Below are 18070 nucleotides of genomic sequence, written 5' to 3'. Positions count from 1 at the left end.
GGCAGCCGATCAAGGATTCTCTCTCATCATTGATGTTTCTCTCTCCCTCTCTCTCTGAAATCAATATTTTTTTAAAAAAAAAAAGGAAAGAAAGCGCCCAAGCCTTGGCTGTCACTGTCACATACGTACTGTCGGTGTTTGATATATAAATGTTCTGAAGGGGAGTTCATTGATCTAAGAAATAAAATGTGCCAAGAGCCCAGGTGAGGCGCTGGGATGAAATCACAACGTGAGGGCACAACACGCTCCGCGTCCCCAGCCGCCCCTCCGGCAGGAAACGCTCAGGTGACTCAGGGACCCCGTACCCGCCGCTGTCACCGCAGGGCAGGGCCGGGCGGGCACAGGTGGTGGCCCTGCAGCCACGCGCCTCAGTTGAACACATGGTCTCTCAGTCCGTATCTGGCTCCAGTGGGTGCAGAATCGTTAGCAGCACTTGCGCTGGAGAATCTCAAGATAAAGAAAAAGGCCTCTCTGGTCCCGCAGAAGTGAACGCGCACCCCCACCTCTCACAGCGCCCGAGGTTTACGATGTAATCAGGTTCGAGCCCAGCCCCGCCCTGCGGAGAAGGGACTCTCGTCCTGGAACACCGAGCCCCCCCTGCGTGTCACTCACAGGGTCCCGGGGCGCCCCAGCCACCGCATTGGGAAACACTAGGTCTGATTTACTCATCAGTCACTTTAATCGTTAGTATATTAATGTCACATGTAACCTTTTAAATATAAATACCTTTAAGCTGGGCTTTACTGACACGGACTGCAGAGCTGGCCTAGTCTGTAGGTTCCCCCGCGTGAGAACCGGATCAGAACACTGTATGGTGAGGAGCGCCTTCTCACGCACCCACGCTCGTCCGCGCTGCACGCACACTCTGCTCCGGGCACACGCGCCACGTCTGCTCTCAGGATGGCACAGAGCCACGTAGGCACGCAGCCCCGCACCCCAGCGGGAGCCTGACCAGGCCAGGCCGCCATTGTAAGAGCTGCTCCTCTGAGAGGAGTTGTGCAAACTCAGCAGGGGCCGGACGCGCTGCCGGGTCAGAGGGCACCGCAGGGGCCTGTGCGTTCAGGGCAATGGCCCCTTGTGCCCGCCCTGCGCCCCGGCCTGGCTCCAGGGGAGAGCGCTTACACGGGGCTGCGACGGGCCATCAGAGAACCGCGCGCCCGTCTGGACAGGGATCCCACGTAGGCCCCACTTCACACGATGCCAGCGCCTTCGGATAGAGGGGGCGTCCGTGCACCGGCAAGCGGGCCCCCCCACACTGGTCCCAGCGGCCCACGAGCCTGAAGCAGACGGGGAGCGAGCGGGTGCCGGGGCCTGGGGTCCGTGTGCAAGGCCCGCACGGTCAGAAGAGAAACGTGCCGAAGCTGCCCTTCCCGTTCCACTTGAACTGGTTCTCGGCGACGGCCACGAACAGGCCCTGGGCCATGAGGGTGTCGTCCGCCTGCGTGATCCCCAGCTCGCTCAGCCGCTTCCTCCTCAGCTGCCCCTTCTGCTCGGAGGCGGCCACCAGCTCACTGACGACCTCGCAGTTGCCTTCCAGCTGCCCAGGGGGCCCGGGCCTCGCGCGCACCCCCCTCCGTGCCGCGCCCTCCGCCGGCTCCTCCAGGTCCTCCCCCCGCGGCTGCGTCAGCTCCTCCGGGGCCTCCCCCCGCGGCTGCGCTTTAGGGCCTTTATTTTCTGGAGAAACAAACAAAGTTAAGTCGACAAAGGAGCCCGACTGACAGGCACTCCCTGCACGCGAGCTTCCGAGCTTTCCCGCCAGGGGAGGCGGCCACTGTTCGCCCTGCGTCCAGCGAGCCGGGGCCTTGCCTGAGCCCGGACAGAGCGGCCAAGGGCCCTCTTCCCTCCTGGGACCTCCTCACGCACGGCCCCTCCTGTCCCGTCGCCCTCCGCCCAGCACTGTCAGGAGCTGGGTGGCTCCAGGGTCTGGCCCCTGCTCTGACATTTAGCTGTGAAGTGGCCCAAGGGTCACTCATCTGTGGACTCTGGGGGGTAAATGTGTGCGTGGACCTAACCCCACGGGCCCCACGGGAGAAGGAAGCACGAACAGAGATTCGCCGGAGGGAAGCCCCTGCTGAGATGGGGGCTGTGCGGCCGACCTGTGACTGCTGAGAGTGGTCCCCAGCCAACGGCCAGCAGGTAAACGGAGACTTCAGTCCCACCCCCTCAGGAGACGGATTCTGCCAACAGCAGGAGCCAGCTCAGGTCCCCCCAGCCCCGAACCTTCGGGTCACAGCCCTCAGCTGACACCTCACAGCAGCCTGGCCACCCTGGGCCACGCCCTGCATCTGACCTACAGAACCCTTGGCCACGCCCCTGCATCTGACCTACAGAACCCTCGGCCACGCCCCTGCATCTGACCTACAGAACCCTAGACCACGCCCCTGCATCTGACCTACAGAACCCTAGACCACGCCCCTACACTCTGACCTACAGGACCCTAGGCCACGCCCCTACATTCTGACCTACAGAACTCTTGGCCATGCCCCTACATTCTGACCTACAGGACCCTAGGCCACGCCCCTACATTCTGACCTACAGGACCCTAGGCCACGCCCCTACATTCTGACCTACAGAACTCTTGGCCATGCCCCTACATTCTGACCTACAGGACCCTAGGCCACGCCCCTACATTCTGACCTACAGGACCCTAGGCCACGCCCCTACAATCTGACCTACAGAACTCTTGGCCATGCCCCTACATTCTGACCTACAGGACCCTAGGCCACGCCCCTACATTCTGACCTACAGAACTCTTGGCCATGCCCCTACACTCTGACCTACAGGACCCTAGACCACGCCCCTACATTCTGACCTACAGGACCCTAGGCCACACCCCTACATTCTGACCTACAGGACCCTAGGCCACACACCTACATTCTGACCTACAGGACCCTAGGCACGCCCCTACATTCTGACCTACAGAACCCTAGGCCACACACCTACATTCTGACCTACAGGACCCTAGGCACGCCCCTACATTCTGACCTACAGGACCCTAGGCCACGCCCCTGCATCTGACCTACAGAACCCTAGGCCACACACCTACATTCTGACCTACAGAACCCTAGGCCACACCCCTACATTCTGACCTACAGGACCCTAGACCACGCCCCTACATTCTGACCTACAGGACCCTAGACCACGCCCCTACATTCTGACCTACAGGACCCTAGACCACGCCCCTACACTCTGACCTACAGGACCCTAGGCCACACCCCTACATTCTGACCTACAGGACCCTAGGCCACGCCCCTGCATCTGACCTACAGAACCCTAGGCCACACACCTACATTCTGACCTACAGAACCCTAGGCCACACCCCTACATTCTGACCTACAGGACCCTAGGCCACGCCCCTACATTCTGACCTACAGGACCCTAGGCCACGCCCCTGCATTCTGACCTACAGGACCCTAGGCACGCCCCTACATTCTGACCTACAGGACCCTAGGCCACACCCCTACATTCTGACCTACAGGACCCTAGGCCACGCCCCTGCATCTGACCTACAGAACCCTAGGCCACACACCTACATTCTGACCTACAGGACCCTAGGCACGCCCCTACATTCTGACCTACAGGACCCTAGGCACGCCCCTACATTCTGACCTACAGGACCCTAGGCCACGCCCCTACACTCTGACCTACAGAACCCTCGGCCACGCCCCTGCATCTGACCTACAGGACCCTAGGCCACGCCCCTACACTCTGACCTACAGAACCCTCGGCCACACCCCCACACTCTGACCTACAGAACCTTGAGGACACAGAACTCCCTGCAGCGGCCCCGGAGGAACAGGCCTCCCCACCAGGCCAAGCGCCACCCTTCTCACGACAGAACCGCAGCATCGGGTCGGGGCCTGAACTCCATGCACATCCCACTGAGTCAGCTCAGCGCTGCTGCAGACAAAGACGGGGGGCAGGAGGCACTCGGGGGCACTGGCGGGCGTACCTTCGGCTCCACCCTGGGCGTTTTCTTGCAGGTCAGAGAAGATTCTAGGCTTCACCAGGACGACGCCGTAGCCCTCGTTGTTGTGTATGATGTTGTTCACCAGGGAGACTTTGGGAAGGTCGTAATGCTCATCTAAGAAGTCCTGTGACAACGAGGACCAGCGTGAGAAGCACGTCCCGGTCAGCGCCGCCTGCCTAACGCCGCAGTTCCGGGCTGTTCCAACCTGGAGCAGGAAGCGGGCGCACGGCCCGGGGCAGCGAGCGAGGGACGGGCCCCTGCCCCTCAGGCCCACACTCAGGCCGCCTCAGAGCCCTGCACCGCCCGCGTCTGCAGCCCCGAAGCCCACGTCCTGGCCCGCGTCTCCCACCGGAAACACCGGGGCCCGCGGGAACCCGCGGGGGGGCCCACCTTGATGAGGATGCCCTCGCGGCAGTGGTGGATCCCGCTGTCGCTCAGGGAGCACGTGCTGCCGGGGTAGATCTCCACACCAGCCCCCTGGACCGCAAGGCAAGGCAACGACAGCCCTTGTAAAAGGCAGGGCCACGAGGGAGGGTCACAACCACCCCTTCTTAAACTCCAACACGAGCGAACGCAGTGCAGGAGGAAGCGTTTCCTAGGAAATGCTGTTTCTAATGACGCTGCCGCCGCTCCATTTCCAGGAAGCGGTCCATCATTCATCCCTCTGAGACCACACGCACGCACGCATGCATGCACACGTACATGCACACACACATGCACACATGCACACGCACACATGCACACGTACACGCACACACACGCGCATGCACACAACACTGGCTAAAGTGTCAGCCATTCACTACTGTTCCACTCTCACTCTGGACAAATCCATCTTCTATCAATCGATCCATCAATGAATCCCATGGGACCATATCAAATAATGCAGAAGATACATCTGACAAAAGGCAACACACACTCATTATAAAAATTCTCAGAAAACAGAAACAGAGAATTCCCTCCACTTGGTAAAGAATGTCCACCAGAAACCAGCGACCCTTCTAGGTCATGGACGGCCCTGAATGAATGAGTGCGGCCCCAGCACAGCCACCCTCCCCCCTACTCAGCGCGCTGCGGGTGCCCGACCGTGTCACGGAGCAGGTCTGTGGCCACGCTTCCTCCTCCCGGCCTGCGCGACACCCACGCCCCGCCGGGGACTGGAGCCTGGCCCCACAGGACAGGCGGGAGGCACACACCTTAGCCCCACACAGGTCCGAGGTCTTCATGACGAGCTCCGCGGAGGTGCGCACGGTCACGCCGGTGGTCTCGCACTGCAGCACGCAGTTCTCCACGGTGGTCCTGCCCCGGTGGATGACTGAGGGGACAGGCGTGCTCAGTGCGAACTCTCCAACGCGAGAAGTGGCCCCGCGTGGCACCAGAGGGTCTGAGCATCGCTCGAGAGCTGCACTCACATGTCATTACCGGATTTACACATTCCGACACATCAGCAATGACTGCTGTTAGCTACTAACTAACCTAAAAGCTGCTGCTTAAACATGATGACTGGACCTCCGACATGCGAAATCCAGCTAAAAAGCACTTTTTATTAAAAAGAAGAAAGTATCCGCCGAAACCGGTTTGGCTCAGTGGATAGAGCGTCGGCCTGCGGACTGAAAGGTCCCAGGTTCGATTCCGGTCAAGGGCATGTACCTGGGTTGCGGGCACATCCCCAGTGGGGGTTGTGCAGGAGGCAGCTGATCGATGTTTCTCTCTCATCGATGTTTCTAACTCTCTATCTCTCTCCCTTCCTCTCTGTAAAAAATCAATAAAATATATTTTAAAAAAAAAAAAGAAGAAGAAGAAGAAAGTATCCGACAGTCACTTTCCTGAGCCCATTGGAGGCCAATTAAAGGAGGGAGGGGCCGCGGACCCCAGGACACAAACACTAGCGACTCGTGAAGACGGCTAGTTGGCATCGCAGGCTAAACTGACACGAAAAACACAGATGGCGATCTTGGGGTGTTTTAAAAGAAAGGGGGTCACACAGAAACCCACATGGAACCGCCAGCGTTCAAGAGCAGGCTGGGACTTCTCTCTGGGATGGGCTCCCCAGGCCGGCTCGCCGCGTACGTGAGTACTAACCAGCCTCCTGGGGCTCCCGGGGGTCCGGGACTGACCTCCTGGGGCTCCCGGGGGCTCTGGGACTGACCTCCTGGGGCTCCCGGGGGCTCTGGGACTGACCTCCTGGGGCTCCCGGGGGCTCTGGGACTGACCTCCTGGGGCTTCCGGGGGCTCCGGGACTGACCTCCTGGGGTTCTGGGACTGACCTGCAGGGGAAGTGGTGGCCTCAGAGCCAGACCCAGCGGACACACGCACTCAGAGACCCACCTAAGATCCCCTCGACGGCATCGTGCTGGACAAACTTCATGCAGGAGATCCTCACGTCGGCTCCCGAGCAGTCCACGAAGGTGTCCCCCCTGCCCCTCTTCTCTATCACGATGTCGTCGGGCAGCCCGTAGCCTGAGGGAGAGAGCGGCCAGTAGCGGGGGTGCGGGGGGTGCGGGGGTGCGGTGCGTGCGGGGGCGCGGGGGGCGCGGAGCGCGTCCTAACGCGAGCTGCTCCATCAGCTGTTGGTCTCCAGTGCCCCCTAACGCTCGCGACCAGGCCCCCAGTTGCACTGAAATAAAATCGAACTCTCTCCCCACATAACTTGTTCAACGTAAGCCAGACTAGACACAACTTTCCATAAATCTCCTCAGTTTGCCTCCATATCAGGAACACCACCCGATAGCATCTCCGACCAGCTCAGCACTTACAAACCCTCGGCACTCACGCTGGGCCCAAGGGCTCTAAAGCATGTGACAAATACGTTTTTTGCCCACTCTACGATTCTGTTCTTCTGATATGAATTAGGTTTCAGAAAGCCTGAGCCGTCTTCAGGATTATCTAATGTTAATATCTCTTAAATAGACTGACTTAAAGTCTGACCAACAGCCTTGGCTGGTGTGGCTCAGTGGTTGGAGTGTCGGCCAGGGCACTGAAGGTTCGATTCAAGGGCATGTACCTCGGTTGCAGCTCATCCCCATCCGGATGAGGCGAGTTTGGGTGGCAACCAACCAATGGCTCTCTCACATCAATGTTTCGCGCTCTCTCACTCTCTCCTCTCCCTCCTTCCCTTCCACTTTCTCTAAAAAGCAACGGAAAAAATACCCTTGGGTGAGGATTAACAACAATTAAAAACCTGGCAAACTGACTTAGAAGACGTTCAGCTGCCTGAAAGCCAGGCTGCCCTGTTGCCACTGAAAACCTCGGGTCTCGGCACATCTGAACGTGTTTGCACGTTTCCACAACAGCCTTTATCATCAGAAAAACTTAAACGTTAAAAAACGCCATCGTGAGAAACGCTGAGACTCTGACATGAACGTGTATTCTTAGCATTTAAGTATCAACCGTCACCCAAGCAGAGGACGTCCTAGGCAAGGACAGCCTGCCACACGCGTGCTGAGCGCCTGCACGCGGCGGGCACTCGGCACGTCTCATCACAGGTGTGGCTGCCGGCAGAGAAGCCTCCATCGTCCTCCACACTCACACCAGCGACCGACAGCCACCGCCCGACTTGGAAATGTCCTGGGAGTGATGAGCCGCGGTTACGCGGAACTCAGAATTCCCACGCCACCTGCGGCGCCTGGGCCACCGCCCGGTAACTTCCTACGGCCCAGGCAGAGCTGGGACCCAGCGAGATCTCTATTTCGAAGCCTCCTGCTGGGGGGCCTGCCCGCAGGTGTGCTAGTCACACCTCCCCTGCGTGCGGGCTCAGGGAGGGAGGACACGGCGCACTTCCACAGAGGGCGGGGTGCTGAGCGGTAAACCAGGAATGAGCGGCCTCGCTCCCATCAGGAGCTCTGACAAGATGAAGACAGAGGACCATCGAGGCGCCTGCGAACAGCTGCGAGGCCCCCGGTGATGGATGACTGTCTGCATTGCCGGCTTTATTGCCGACTTGACGCCCTTTGGTAAATAGCTGAACAGGTGCAAGTAAATCTGACACATTATGGAAACACACAGGACCGAGATGAACGGCCGCACAGCAACCTGAAGCCAGGCTTCTCCGAGTGTGCAAAGCAGAGCACCGCGACTCCTCCGAGTGTGCGAGAGCACTGCCCGGCCGGCGTGGCTCAGGGGCTGAGCATCCACCGAGGAACCAGCAGGTCACAGTTTGATTCCCAGTCAGGGCACAGGCCCGGGTTGCGTTCCCCAGAGCAGGGCGTGCAGGAGGCAGCCGACCCATGATTCTCTCTCATCATTGATGTTTCTATCTCTCTCTCTCCCTCTTCCTTCCTCTCTAAAATTAATAAAAAATATACTTTTAAATAAGCTAAACTTTAAGTAATGCATCAATATATCCACATTTATGAAGATAAGCAACACGTAAAATAATATTTTTAACGTCTTTTAAAAATATATTGCCGGAATATTTTTTATTCTAGAAACAAGATTTCCTCCCCATGAACCTCCTACAATCTGGAAAGTAGTCTTTTCTTGTTGTTGTTAATCCTCATCCAAGGATACTTTTCCCAGTGACCTTTTTAGAGAGTGGAAGGCAGGGAAGCGGAGACAGAGAGAGAGTGCGCGTGAGCGGGAGAGAGGGAGGCGTGGATGTGAAGCAGAGAGACTGGCTGCCTCACACCGGGGCCTTGGATCGAACCTGCAACCGGGGTGTGTGCCCCTGACTGAGAATCCAGCCTGTGACCTTTGGTTCATGGGCTGAGCTCTAACCACTGAGAACCCTGGCCAGTGCCTGTGGCCTTTTCCTCCTCTGTGTGTCCTCCAACGCAGGATGCCACAGAGAACACCCCCCGCTGCTCAGGCACCAGGTCGGTCCTTCATGTGTGAAACCGGGGGGCTGACACTGCATTCCCTCCTGGAGCTCCATCCCACAAGGCCAGCGGGTCCCCATTTCTGAAGCCCGTCTTGCCTGGGCACAGCCTGGTCCTGCGACCACCCACTCACCTTCCAGCTCGATGGAGTCAGTGATGGAGATGGCGCCCTGCACCACGTAGTGGCCGGGACAGACGATCACCCTGTCGCCTTCATAGCAGGCGCTGATGGCCGACAGCGGGTCACTGTGGAACTAGAAGGCAGCAAGGACATGGTGCGACCGAGGGTTTCTGGGCCCCACACTTCACTCTAAAGGGGTCCCCGCACACAGAGCATCCGCGCTGCCACCGTGCACCAGGCCGCGCCTGCCGCGTGCCGACCGAGGCAGGGCCGTCACCGCCCGCGGCACAGACCAGCTCCGGTCCCGTCGCCCTGCAGACTCGGGAGCCTGACGAGCAAGAGGGAAGCCACCCAAGCAAGGACCCTCCTCACCTGGACCTCCGTGTCCTCCGCGCCCGGCCCCTGACAGAGCCGGTCCCTGAGCAGGGCCTGCAGCAGCCCGGTCACCATGGCGGACGAGACGATGTGCGTGACCTTCTGGCCACTCGGACGGGCACCCTTTGCTTGGACGTTAGAATTCTTCTGGTAACCGAACACGTACCTGGAAGGAACCAGGGAGCTGTGAGCAGCACGGCCTGAGGAAAAGCCAGGAGGCCCGGCCGGCGGGGCTCAGGGGTTGAGCAGCGACCTCTGAACCAGGAGGTCACGGTTCGATTCCCGGTCAGGGCACAGGCCCGGATTGCGGGTTTGATCCCCGATGTGGGGCGTGCAGGAGGCAGCCGATCCATGATTCTCTCTCATCATGGATGTTTCTGTCTGTGGGCCGTTAACACTCTCTCTCTCCCTTCCTCTCTCTGAAATCAATAAAAACATATTTTTTTAAAATATATTTTATTGATTTTTTACAGAGAGGACGGGAGAGAGAGAGTTAGAAACATCGATGAGAGAGAAACATCCATCAGCTGCCTCCTGCACACCTCCCACTGGGGATGTGCCCGCAACCCAGGTACATGCCCTTGACCGGAATCGAACCCGGGACCTTTCAGTCCGCAGGCCGACGCTCTATCCACTGAGCCAAACAAGTTTCGGTAAAACATATTTTTTTAAAAAGGAAAGAAGCCAAGCAGGGGCAGGCGAGGGGAGAGGCCCGCACCTCAGCAACGGGTTCTCGATGAGCTTCAGCTTCTGCTTGAGCTGCTCCAGCTCCGAGTACAGCTCCAGCCCCTGCACCATGGAGACGTTCTCCTGCTCCGAGTCCGCGTGGCAGGCCGACAGGCTGCTCCGCAGGTTCAGGAAGCTCCTGTAGACGCCCTCGCACTGCGCCAGCAGGCTGCGGTAGTCGGCGACCAGGCCGGAGGGGACGCGGTCCTCCAGGATGTCATAGTGCCTGCAAGTGCAACAGCAGGCTGAGCCCCTCCCCGCGGACACTTCCGGCCACTGAGCTGGCCACGCACTCAGCGGCCCAGGGACGCACTTCCCGCGTGGGGCTGGGGGCAGGCAAGGCTGAGCCCCTGTCCCTCGGAAGTGGAGCTGCTGCATGCAATATTTTCTCGTATGTTAGATTCAAAATCTTAATAAATGGGTCGCAGAGGGCAGTCTGGGAGTGGGGTGGGGAGGGAAGCAACCCAAATAGTCTCCTAACAACCTGCAGGACGACCACATTCATAGGATGAAAGATGACAAATGATGCAAATCACAGCCCTTCCTCACAGAGCACATGGGACGAAACCACGGACAGTCCCTCGGGGAGGCCATCAGAGTCGCTCAAAACAAGCCTCCAGGTCTGGAGAAATCACTGCGGTGCTCACTGAACTGGAGATTAACACCCAAGAACCTCGGGCTGGACAGCCTCATCAGCACTTACATTTACTACTAATTTACGTGCCTTCCCGTCCACGCAAAGTCCTTCGATGCAAGAGGATAGCTAGCGGATGAAGGCACAGCCAGCCGAGGACTGAAGCTAGCGGATGAAGGCACAGCCAGCCGAGGACTGAAGCTAGCGGATGAAGGCACAGCCAGCCGAGGACTGAAGCTAGCGGATGAAGGCACAGCCAGCCGAGGACTGAAGCTAACGGATGAAGGCACAGCCAGCCGAGGACTGAAGCTAACGGATGAAGGCACAGCCAGCCGAGGATGGAAACCGATGGGTCTGAGAGTGAGGGGCAATGCTGCTGTCGCTGGTAAAAGTGTATTTTCTTGAAGATGCGTCAGGTCTGGGCTTCTCAACCTTGGCTGCACCTGAGAACCGCTGGGGAGCTCGGCCCACCAGACAGGAAAACTGGGGTCCAGGAGTGACAGGTGCTTGTCAAGCTCCTGGGGGCTGTGGGGACAGGAGGGCCCTCTCACACTCAGCCAGGCTCTATGGCTCCTCTGGAAGCAGAACCACACCCGCGGCAAGCTTACATCAATCACCACGAGCACAGTAACCTTTTCTGCTGGTCAAGTGAACGAACAAGGTGCACTTGAGAACCAGGACGCTGTCTGCTGGGCTAAGCCACGCATGTAAGGACGGCCTGGAAATGCACTTTGCAAACAGGACACTGGGCCCGAACCCGGTGCAGGATGAGGTGTCTGGCTTATGCAGATGAAGACTCCCGCTCTGAAGCCAGCCCCTCAGCCTTCCCCGCACCCACCGGGCGGCTCGCTGCTCGCACAGGGACACTCGTGGTCGGGAAGCGCAGCCGCTGCGTCTCGGGCCACAGCCTGGCGCCGGGTCCGATGAGAGAGGAGGAGCCTGGCCGTGGTGACCTCCGATTCGAGCCTGCTGAGCGCCGCCAACCTTCGCCCGGGACCTTCGCACAGCGTCTGCCTGCCTGGGCACTCCAGCGCCTCCCCCACGGGCGTGTCTCCTCCGTAACTAGAAACACCTCCGGGCCCGCCCGTGGTGCGCAGGTGTGTGATCCCTTCCTGTGCTCACACGTGCGTCCACCCTCATCACAGCGCACCCCAACCCCACAGGCACTGCCCTGCGCAGGCCCATGGGAGCCAGGAAACACGAGCTTCTCCAAGGGCTGACGCGGCACTGAGCCCACCACGGCCAGCCGAAGGCGCTGAGACCAGCAGCCACAGCCCTCCCCCAGGGCCCAGACCTCCTCCAGGGCCCAGCCCTCCCCCAGGGCACAGCCCTCCTCCAGGGCACAGGCCTCCTCCAGGGCACAGCCCTCCCCCAGGACCCCCAGTGAGCCCGATCCAGACTCCGCACACTCTTCTCCTACTACCTTCGACTAGACCCAGAGGGCGGCCCATCCAAGCAGCCCACACGTGACGCGCAGGGCTTGCTGCCGGATCGTGCACAACCAAGTCCTCTCTCAGCCGGGAAAGTCCTCCCCACACACTCCTCTCTCCTGGGAGTGCCGCTCTCATTTTATTTACCGTTCAAGGCCCAGCGGTGGGAAATGAGTGGTGTTCGAGCGCCATCTAGTGGACGGCTAAATGCCACACTTAGCAAGTACAGACAGCTATTCGAGCGGAATGACGGGTAATTGGGGGTATTTTTGTGTGAAAGGGTTTTTCCTACCAAAATATGGTTCTAGAAGAAGAATGTGTGCAGGTGTTTTGGACTCGGACTCACTACTATTAACATTTTCGACCACATGTCAAATAGCACTGAGGACAGGGAGCCGACCACGTGTCTCGAGGTGAGTCTCGTAGGTGTGTCTTGCTGTGGGAACTGACAGCAAAGCCACACCTTCAGAAGCAAGAAAATCTGTAATTCAGCTAATTTCACTGTATTTCAAGTAGTCTTTGAATTTAACAAAAAGGGTTGTTTTTAACACATTACCTCAAGTTTTATACAGATTTGCAAAACACTGAGCTGTTAACATAGATGCTCTTGAACTCTCTGCTTTAGACTCGGTCTATAAACACTACCAGTAGGTTTCCCCACACGGACAAGCTTCATCCCAGAATTGCCGACGAGTGACAATTCTGTACACCTGCCGGCCTGTATCTGTCTGGGCCCCGGGAGCACACACACACAGGTGAAGTTAACCCACGGGCAAGTTAACCCACGGGTCAAGTTAAACTACAGGTGACATTAACCCATGGGTCAAGTTAACCCACAGGTCAAGTTAAACTACAGGTGAAGTTAACCCATGGGTCAAGTTAACCCACGGGTCAAGTTAAACTACAGGTGAAGTTAACCCACGGGTCAAGTTAACCCATGGGTCAAGTTAACCCACAGGTCAAGTTAACCCACGGGTCAAGTTAAACTACAGGTGACATTAACCCATGGGTCAAGTTAAACTACAGGTGAAGTTAACCCACGGGTCAAGTTAAACTACAGGTGAAGTTAACCCACGGGTCAAGTTAACCCTTGGGTCAAGTTAACCCATGGGTCAAGTTAACCCACAGGTCAAGTTAACCCACAGGTCAGGTTGAACCACAGGTCAAGTTAACCCACAGGTGAAGTTAACCCACAGGTGAAGCTAACCCACGGGTCAAGTTGAGCCACAGGTGAAGGTAAAGGTCGTAAGTGAACACTCACAGTCTCAGTCGAGGCTCCACACAGCGGACAAAGTAATCGTACTCGTCCTCCTCCTCTTCATCCCAGCTCCTCCAAATGTGCTGGTAGAAAAACCTGCAGGGGAAATAGTACCGTTCAGTCCAAGCCCGGGCTCGGGGCAGGGGCTGGAGGGCGCAGCTAAGGAAAACCCACAGCTCCAGCCGCTGCAGGAGAAATCGCTGGGCGGCCTGCTCTTGTGGTCACGGCCACAGCCCTTTCTGAACCGGCCACGGTGCTCCCAGCGCGGGCTCTGCGGGCACTTCCTCTGACCTGAACTAGTCACTGGCTACCTGTGAGGAGTGGAGAGTGGGGCGCAGGAATTCTCTGTACTTTTCTCATCTTTCTCTAAGTCTGAAATTACCTCCAAAGCAGCATTTTAAACATTTCTTCACATTTTTTAAATGTAAAAACGATTCCCCTGCCCTAGACCGTTTTAAACACTGCAGCGACCGCTCGCAGCTTGAGGGCTGAGTCTGGGGCGGCGAGGACAGACCACCGCCCTGGGCCCAGGCTTGGGCTCGAGGGCCGCTTCCCCCGGCGCCGCCCACCTGACGTGCTCGATGGCCAGCGCGGTCTGGTCCAACGCCCCGGAGCCGTCGAACACCACCCACAGCTCCTGCAGGGGCAGCCGCTGTCCCTTCAGCTCCAGGAGCTCCCGCACGCACTCCGCGGTGAAGGTGCCCACGTGGGACTCGCACAGGCAGGGGTCTGTCAGCCGCACCACGGCCTTCAGGGCTGTGAAGTCCACGTCCGTGACCTCAAAGTTAAACAAGGGGCTCAGCACACGGGAATCACGTGGAGAGGCACGCTCACACTGCCCGCGGCTGATGGTTTTAACATCAAACGGGAGCGGAGCGCCTCCTGCCCTCAGAGGATGAACAAGACGGGCCTGGCTCTGAGCACATGGAGCTTACACTGTAATGGAGGAAACAAACCGGCAAGACGGTGGCAAGTACGTGGCAGAGAATAACTAGCAGGGGTGGGAGTCACTTGGGAGCCGCAATGGAAAGGGTGAAGAGCAGGGAGGTGCCAAGGGCCTGTGGCAGAGACCAGCTTGGCAGCTGCTGGTGCAGAAAGGCCGTTTCCTGCTGACAGCAGAGGAAGGAAATGGCGGCAGTGGGGGAGCAGCAGGAGGCGAGGCAAGAGAGGGGCAAGGAGACAGGAGGGAAGCGTGGGGGAAGGGGCCTGCGTCTGAGGGGCTCTCCAGCGGGAGGAGCTGGAAGGCCAGACCAGGCCTTTGGTAAAGGCATCGGAGGTTTTAAGCCGAAGAGCACAGTCCTCTTTTAAAGCAATGACTGATGGGGGCGTGACTGATGGGGGCGTGACGCCAGGGTGGGTATCACAGCCTAATTGACAGACCTGAGCTGCAGCCCAGGATGTTAGCATAACCCAGAGTGAAACGCTCCCCTCCGCCCCCGCCCCCTGCAGCCTGGGCCGTCCCTGTCCACAGGAGCCACACCATGTCCTGTATTTACACTCCCCGGTGTCACCTCTGAGTTTAACAGCGTTTTGTGGTCCAGTTAACAAACACTGAGCTAACGTCACAGCTGTCATTAGAGTGCAAATGCCGTGGAAACGGCCCAGTCGGTGGAGAAGCGAGATTGCTTTTCCTCTGCAACGGGACCCCTTTTCACGAGATGAGCCGCCTATCCACAGATTTGCCAGGCAGAACACCAGGCTGGTTTCTAAAGCGCCTATTTGGCTCGAGCTACTTCATGGGCTGCCACTGAAGTAAAAAATAATTACCTGAAACCCCGCTGGCTTCACGATGAGGCCGCGTCCTATCTGAGGGTCTCAAATCCCTCTCCACTTGCTGGGTGCCTCCTCCAGGTCCCCCTGCCTGAGGACCCTGGGGGGTCGGCCACCCCGACTCCCGGGCAGCTCCCCGTCAGGCGTCTCTAAATGTGCGAACTTCCCACACTCTGATGATTAATGTGAAAGACACGCTAGCTTCAATCAGCTCATAAACTTTAATTACAAGCCAGGCTTTGGCAACAACAGCTGGAAGGGAAGCGCTTTTAGCGAGAGAGGAAGGGGAGCCTTCACAAGGGCATGAAATTTACCTCCACCAGCACCTCGAACACGTTGGTGTGCCAGACCGCCCGCCACCCAGACGGTTCCAGCACCTTCTCCAGGAACTCGGCCGTGAACTCTCTCACCTCGGAGGCCTTGCAGTCAGCTGCACAGAGAGGAAACAAGGCGGGCACTGAGGCTGCGCCCGGCGGGGGGTGGGCAAGGCCACGCATGCAGGCAAGCCTGCACCAGACCCAGGGGGTCCGGGGCCCACTGGGCCGCTGGCTGTGGGCGGGCCCGAGACAGACAGCGCCTGGGACGGAGAGGCTGAGCGCGGGCGGCTCACCGAGGATGTAGTCCTGGTAGGCGCTGAACCGCTCGTAGAACAGGAGGTGGCCGGTCTGGAACATTTCCGGGAAGTGGGTCTTCCCCTGCGGCACGAAGCAGGGCAGCCGGGACCCCGGGCTGTCCTCCCGGCTGCAGTCGCTGCTCACGTCTCCGTCTTGGGACGAACCTGAAGAAGCCACCCAATCAGCGGCCCAGCGACCCGGCCCTCAGGGCTCACAGGCTGCCTCCCCGTCTCGCCCTGGCTCAGCTCCCGCAGCCCAGACATGCTGTTCGCCCCGTCGCTGAAGAAGCCAATTCACTAGAGGGAAACACGCCTCAAACCCATGTTCTCCTTCAGACGGCCAGACCCTGAGCGCCCCCAACCCCCCACCCCATCCCCACTCCCACCCCCCTGCCAGGCCTGTTTCAGAGCTTCCCCAGGAGGCGCCTGCCACTGAATTAAGTGGAGGTCACCGAGGTCTCCTTTAATAAAAGGCTAATCTGCAAATCGACCGAATGGCAGAATGACTGGTCAGACCACCGGGGGCAGACGCTCAGTGCAGGAGCCGCCCCCAGAAGCCAGGCTCATGCTGGTGAGCGCAGCAGCAATGGTGGGAGCCTCTCCTGCCTCCTCGGTAGCGCTAAGGATGTCTGACTGCCAGCTTAGGCCCGCTCCCCTAAGCCGGCAGTCGGACATCCCCCTGAGGGCTCAGGCCCAGCTGAGGGACCACCCCCCAAGTGCACGAATTTTGTGCACCGGGCCTCTAATATTTATATATTTATTTCAGAGAGGCTGGCCCAAGGCAGACAGACCTTCCAGGAAAGCAGTCATGTGCCCGGGTCATGGCCGCACACTGGGGCCTGCCTGTCACCCGGGAGGTAACTCTCCCCAGAACCCCGTTTCCGTCCACAGCAGAGCTGTTTCACAGATGAAGAGTTCTGGGTGGACAGGGTGGCGGCCGTGCAGCTGTGAGAGCACGTACCCCCGAGACCCGAACACCCAGGTGGAGGTGGCAGGTGTCACTATGCTTTCACACCCGCCACTCCGACCGCCCCTGGGAGGGAGGGACCCTGCAGCCGCCCAGATGGGGAAGCGAAGCCGGGGGATGTGAGCCCGTGGGCAGGCGGGTGGGCGGTGGCGGCGTTAGGCCCACCTTCCCTCTCCCTGGCGGGGCTCTCTCCATCACAGTCCACTAAAGGCCAGCGCGAGCGGAGCCAGCTTCCGGTGGGACCTCCCTGGGGGGTGGGGGAGGGCCAGCGGGGCCTGGGTGCTGGGCGCCACCTGCCCGCGGTGCTGTGAGCCGTGGCCGAGGGGGAGGGAGGGCCGAGCAGAGACCTGGGTGCTGGGCGCCACCTGCCCGCGGAGCTGTGAGCCGTGGCCGAGGGGGAGGGAGGGCTGAGCAGAGACCTGGGTGCTGGGTGCCACCTGCCCGCGGAGCTGTGAGCCGTGGCCGAGGGGGAGGGAGGGCCGAGCAGAGACCTGGGTGCTGGGTGCCACCTGCCCGCGGAGCTGTGAGCCGTGGCCGAGGGGGAGGGAGGGCTGAGCAGAGACCTGGGTGCTGGGTGCTGGGTGCCACCTGCCCGCGGAGCTGTGAGCCGTGGCCGGGGCCCGCTCCGCGTCGGGCAGGGCAGCGGCCACGGGCTGCCGGACACGCGGGGCGGCTGACACGCTGGACGCGCGCGGGGCCCGGGGCCTCGCAGCCTCGCAGGGCGGCCCCTCGCCCGGCCCGCCGTCCGGAGGCGCCTCGGGGGCCGCGGGGGCACTCACCTTCCTCCAGGGGCGCCGGCGTCTCCTCGGCCGCCCCGCCCGCGCTCCTCGGCCCCGGCTCCGGCGGCTCCGGCGGCTCCGGCCCCAGCCCCACACCCGCCAGCAGCTCGTCAGCCATTTCAAATGCCCGCGGCACCGCCCGGCCCGACGACGTGAGGACGCAGCGCTGCTGATTGGACAGCGGGCCGCGGCGCTCGGGCCAATCACAGGGAAGCCTGCGCGCCCGCCCGCCCCCGGCCCGCAGAGGCCCGCCCCTCCGGGCGCCTCCAGGCCCCGGGGCAGCGCCCGGGCGCCCCCTACTGGCCGGGCGGACCGCTGTTCCCGGCCGGGCTCCGGGTGCTTACTGGGCGAACTTGAGGAAGTTGCAGTGTCATCATTTGGGATGATTTCCAGATGCTCAGAGCCGCGCATGGCAATGGGTGAAGCAGAAGGGGCACCGGTGGGCAGGAAACACCGAGGCTGGCCTTTGTGCCGCGCCCGGTGGCTTCCCCTGCTCACCTTCCGCTGGCAGCGCCCTGGCCCCTGCACCACAATCACCCTCCGCCTGCGCCTTCACCACCTACACACTCACACGTTTGGAAATCATGTCAAATTAAATTTACTAACGTGTGTT

The 18070-nt window shown here is 59.8% G+C and overlaps 1 protein-coding gene across 1 annotated transcript; it reads right to left on the bottom strand.

Moving 5' to 3' along the window:
• Nucleotides 1-652: 652 nt before the first annotated feature.
• On the bottom strand, nt 653-17616 carry SHCBP1 (SHC binding and spindle associated 1). The gene is made up of 13 exons (XM_036345757.1): nt 17458-17616; nt 15709-15876; nt 15413-15528; nt 13898-14106; nt 13332-13424; nt 9999-10232; nt 9278-9446; nt 8918-9038; nt 6296-6427; nt 5164-5282; nt 4361-4447; nt 3953-4094; nt 653-1674 (listed from the first exon to the last, which is right to left on the bottom strand). Exons 1-13 carry the CDS (start codon nt 17573-17575, stop codon nt 1340-1342), a joined length of 2043 nt encoding a protein of 680 aa, XP_036201650.1. The 5' UTR covers nt 17576-17616; the 3' UTR covers nt 653-1339.
• Nucleotides 17617-18070: the final 454 nt, after the last annotated feature.

This window comes from Myotis myotis, unplaced genomic scaffold (genome assembly GCF_014108235.1).
Source record: "Myotis myotis isolate mMyoMyo1 unplaced genomic scaffold, mMyoMyo1.p scaffold_m19_p_19, whole genome shotgun sequence".
Classification (NCBI taxonomy): Eukaryota; Metazoa; Chordata; class Mammalia; order Chiroptera; family Vespertilionidae; genus Myotis; species Myotis myotis.
The sequence above is the reverse complement of the archived record's forward strand: the minus strand, read 5'-3'. Positions and strand labels throughout refer to the sequence as shown.

Excerpts from the sequence above, each read along its gene's own strand:
- SHCBP1 (XM_036345757.1), bottom strand. The coding sequence starts at position 17,575 with ATGGCTGACGAGCTGCTGGCGGGTGTGGGGCTGGGGCCGGAGCCGCCG. Across the intron at positions 10,233-13,331 it reads GTGGAGCCTCGACTGAGACT|GCACTATGACATCCTGGAGG; the intron begins GTGAGTGTTCAC and ends TTGCACTTGCAG. Across the intron at positions 5,283-6,295 it reads TGCCGTCGAGGGGATCTTAG|TCATCCACCGGGGCAGGACC; the intron begins GTGGGTCTCTGA and ends CTGTCCCCTCAG.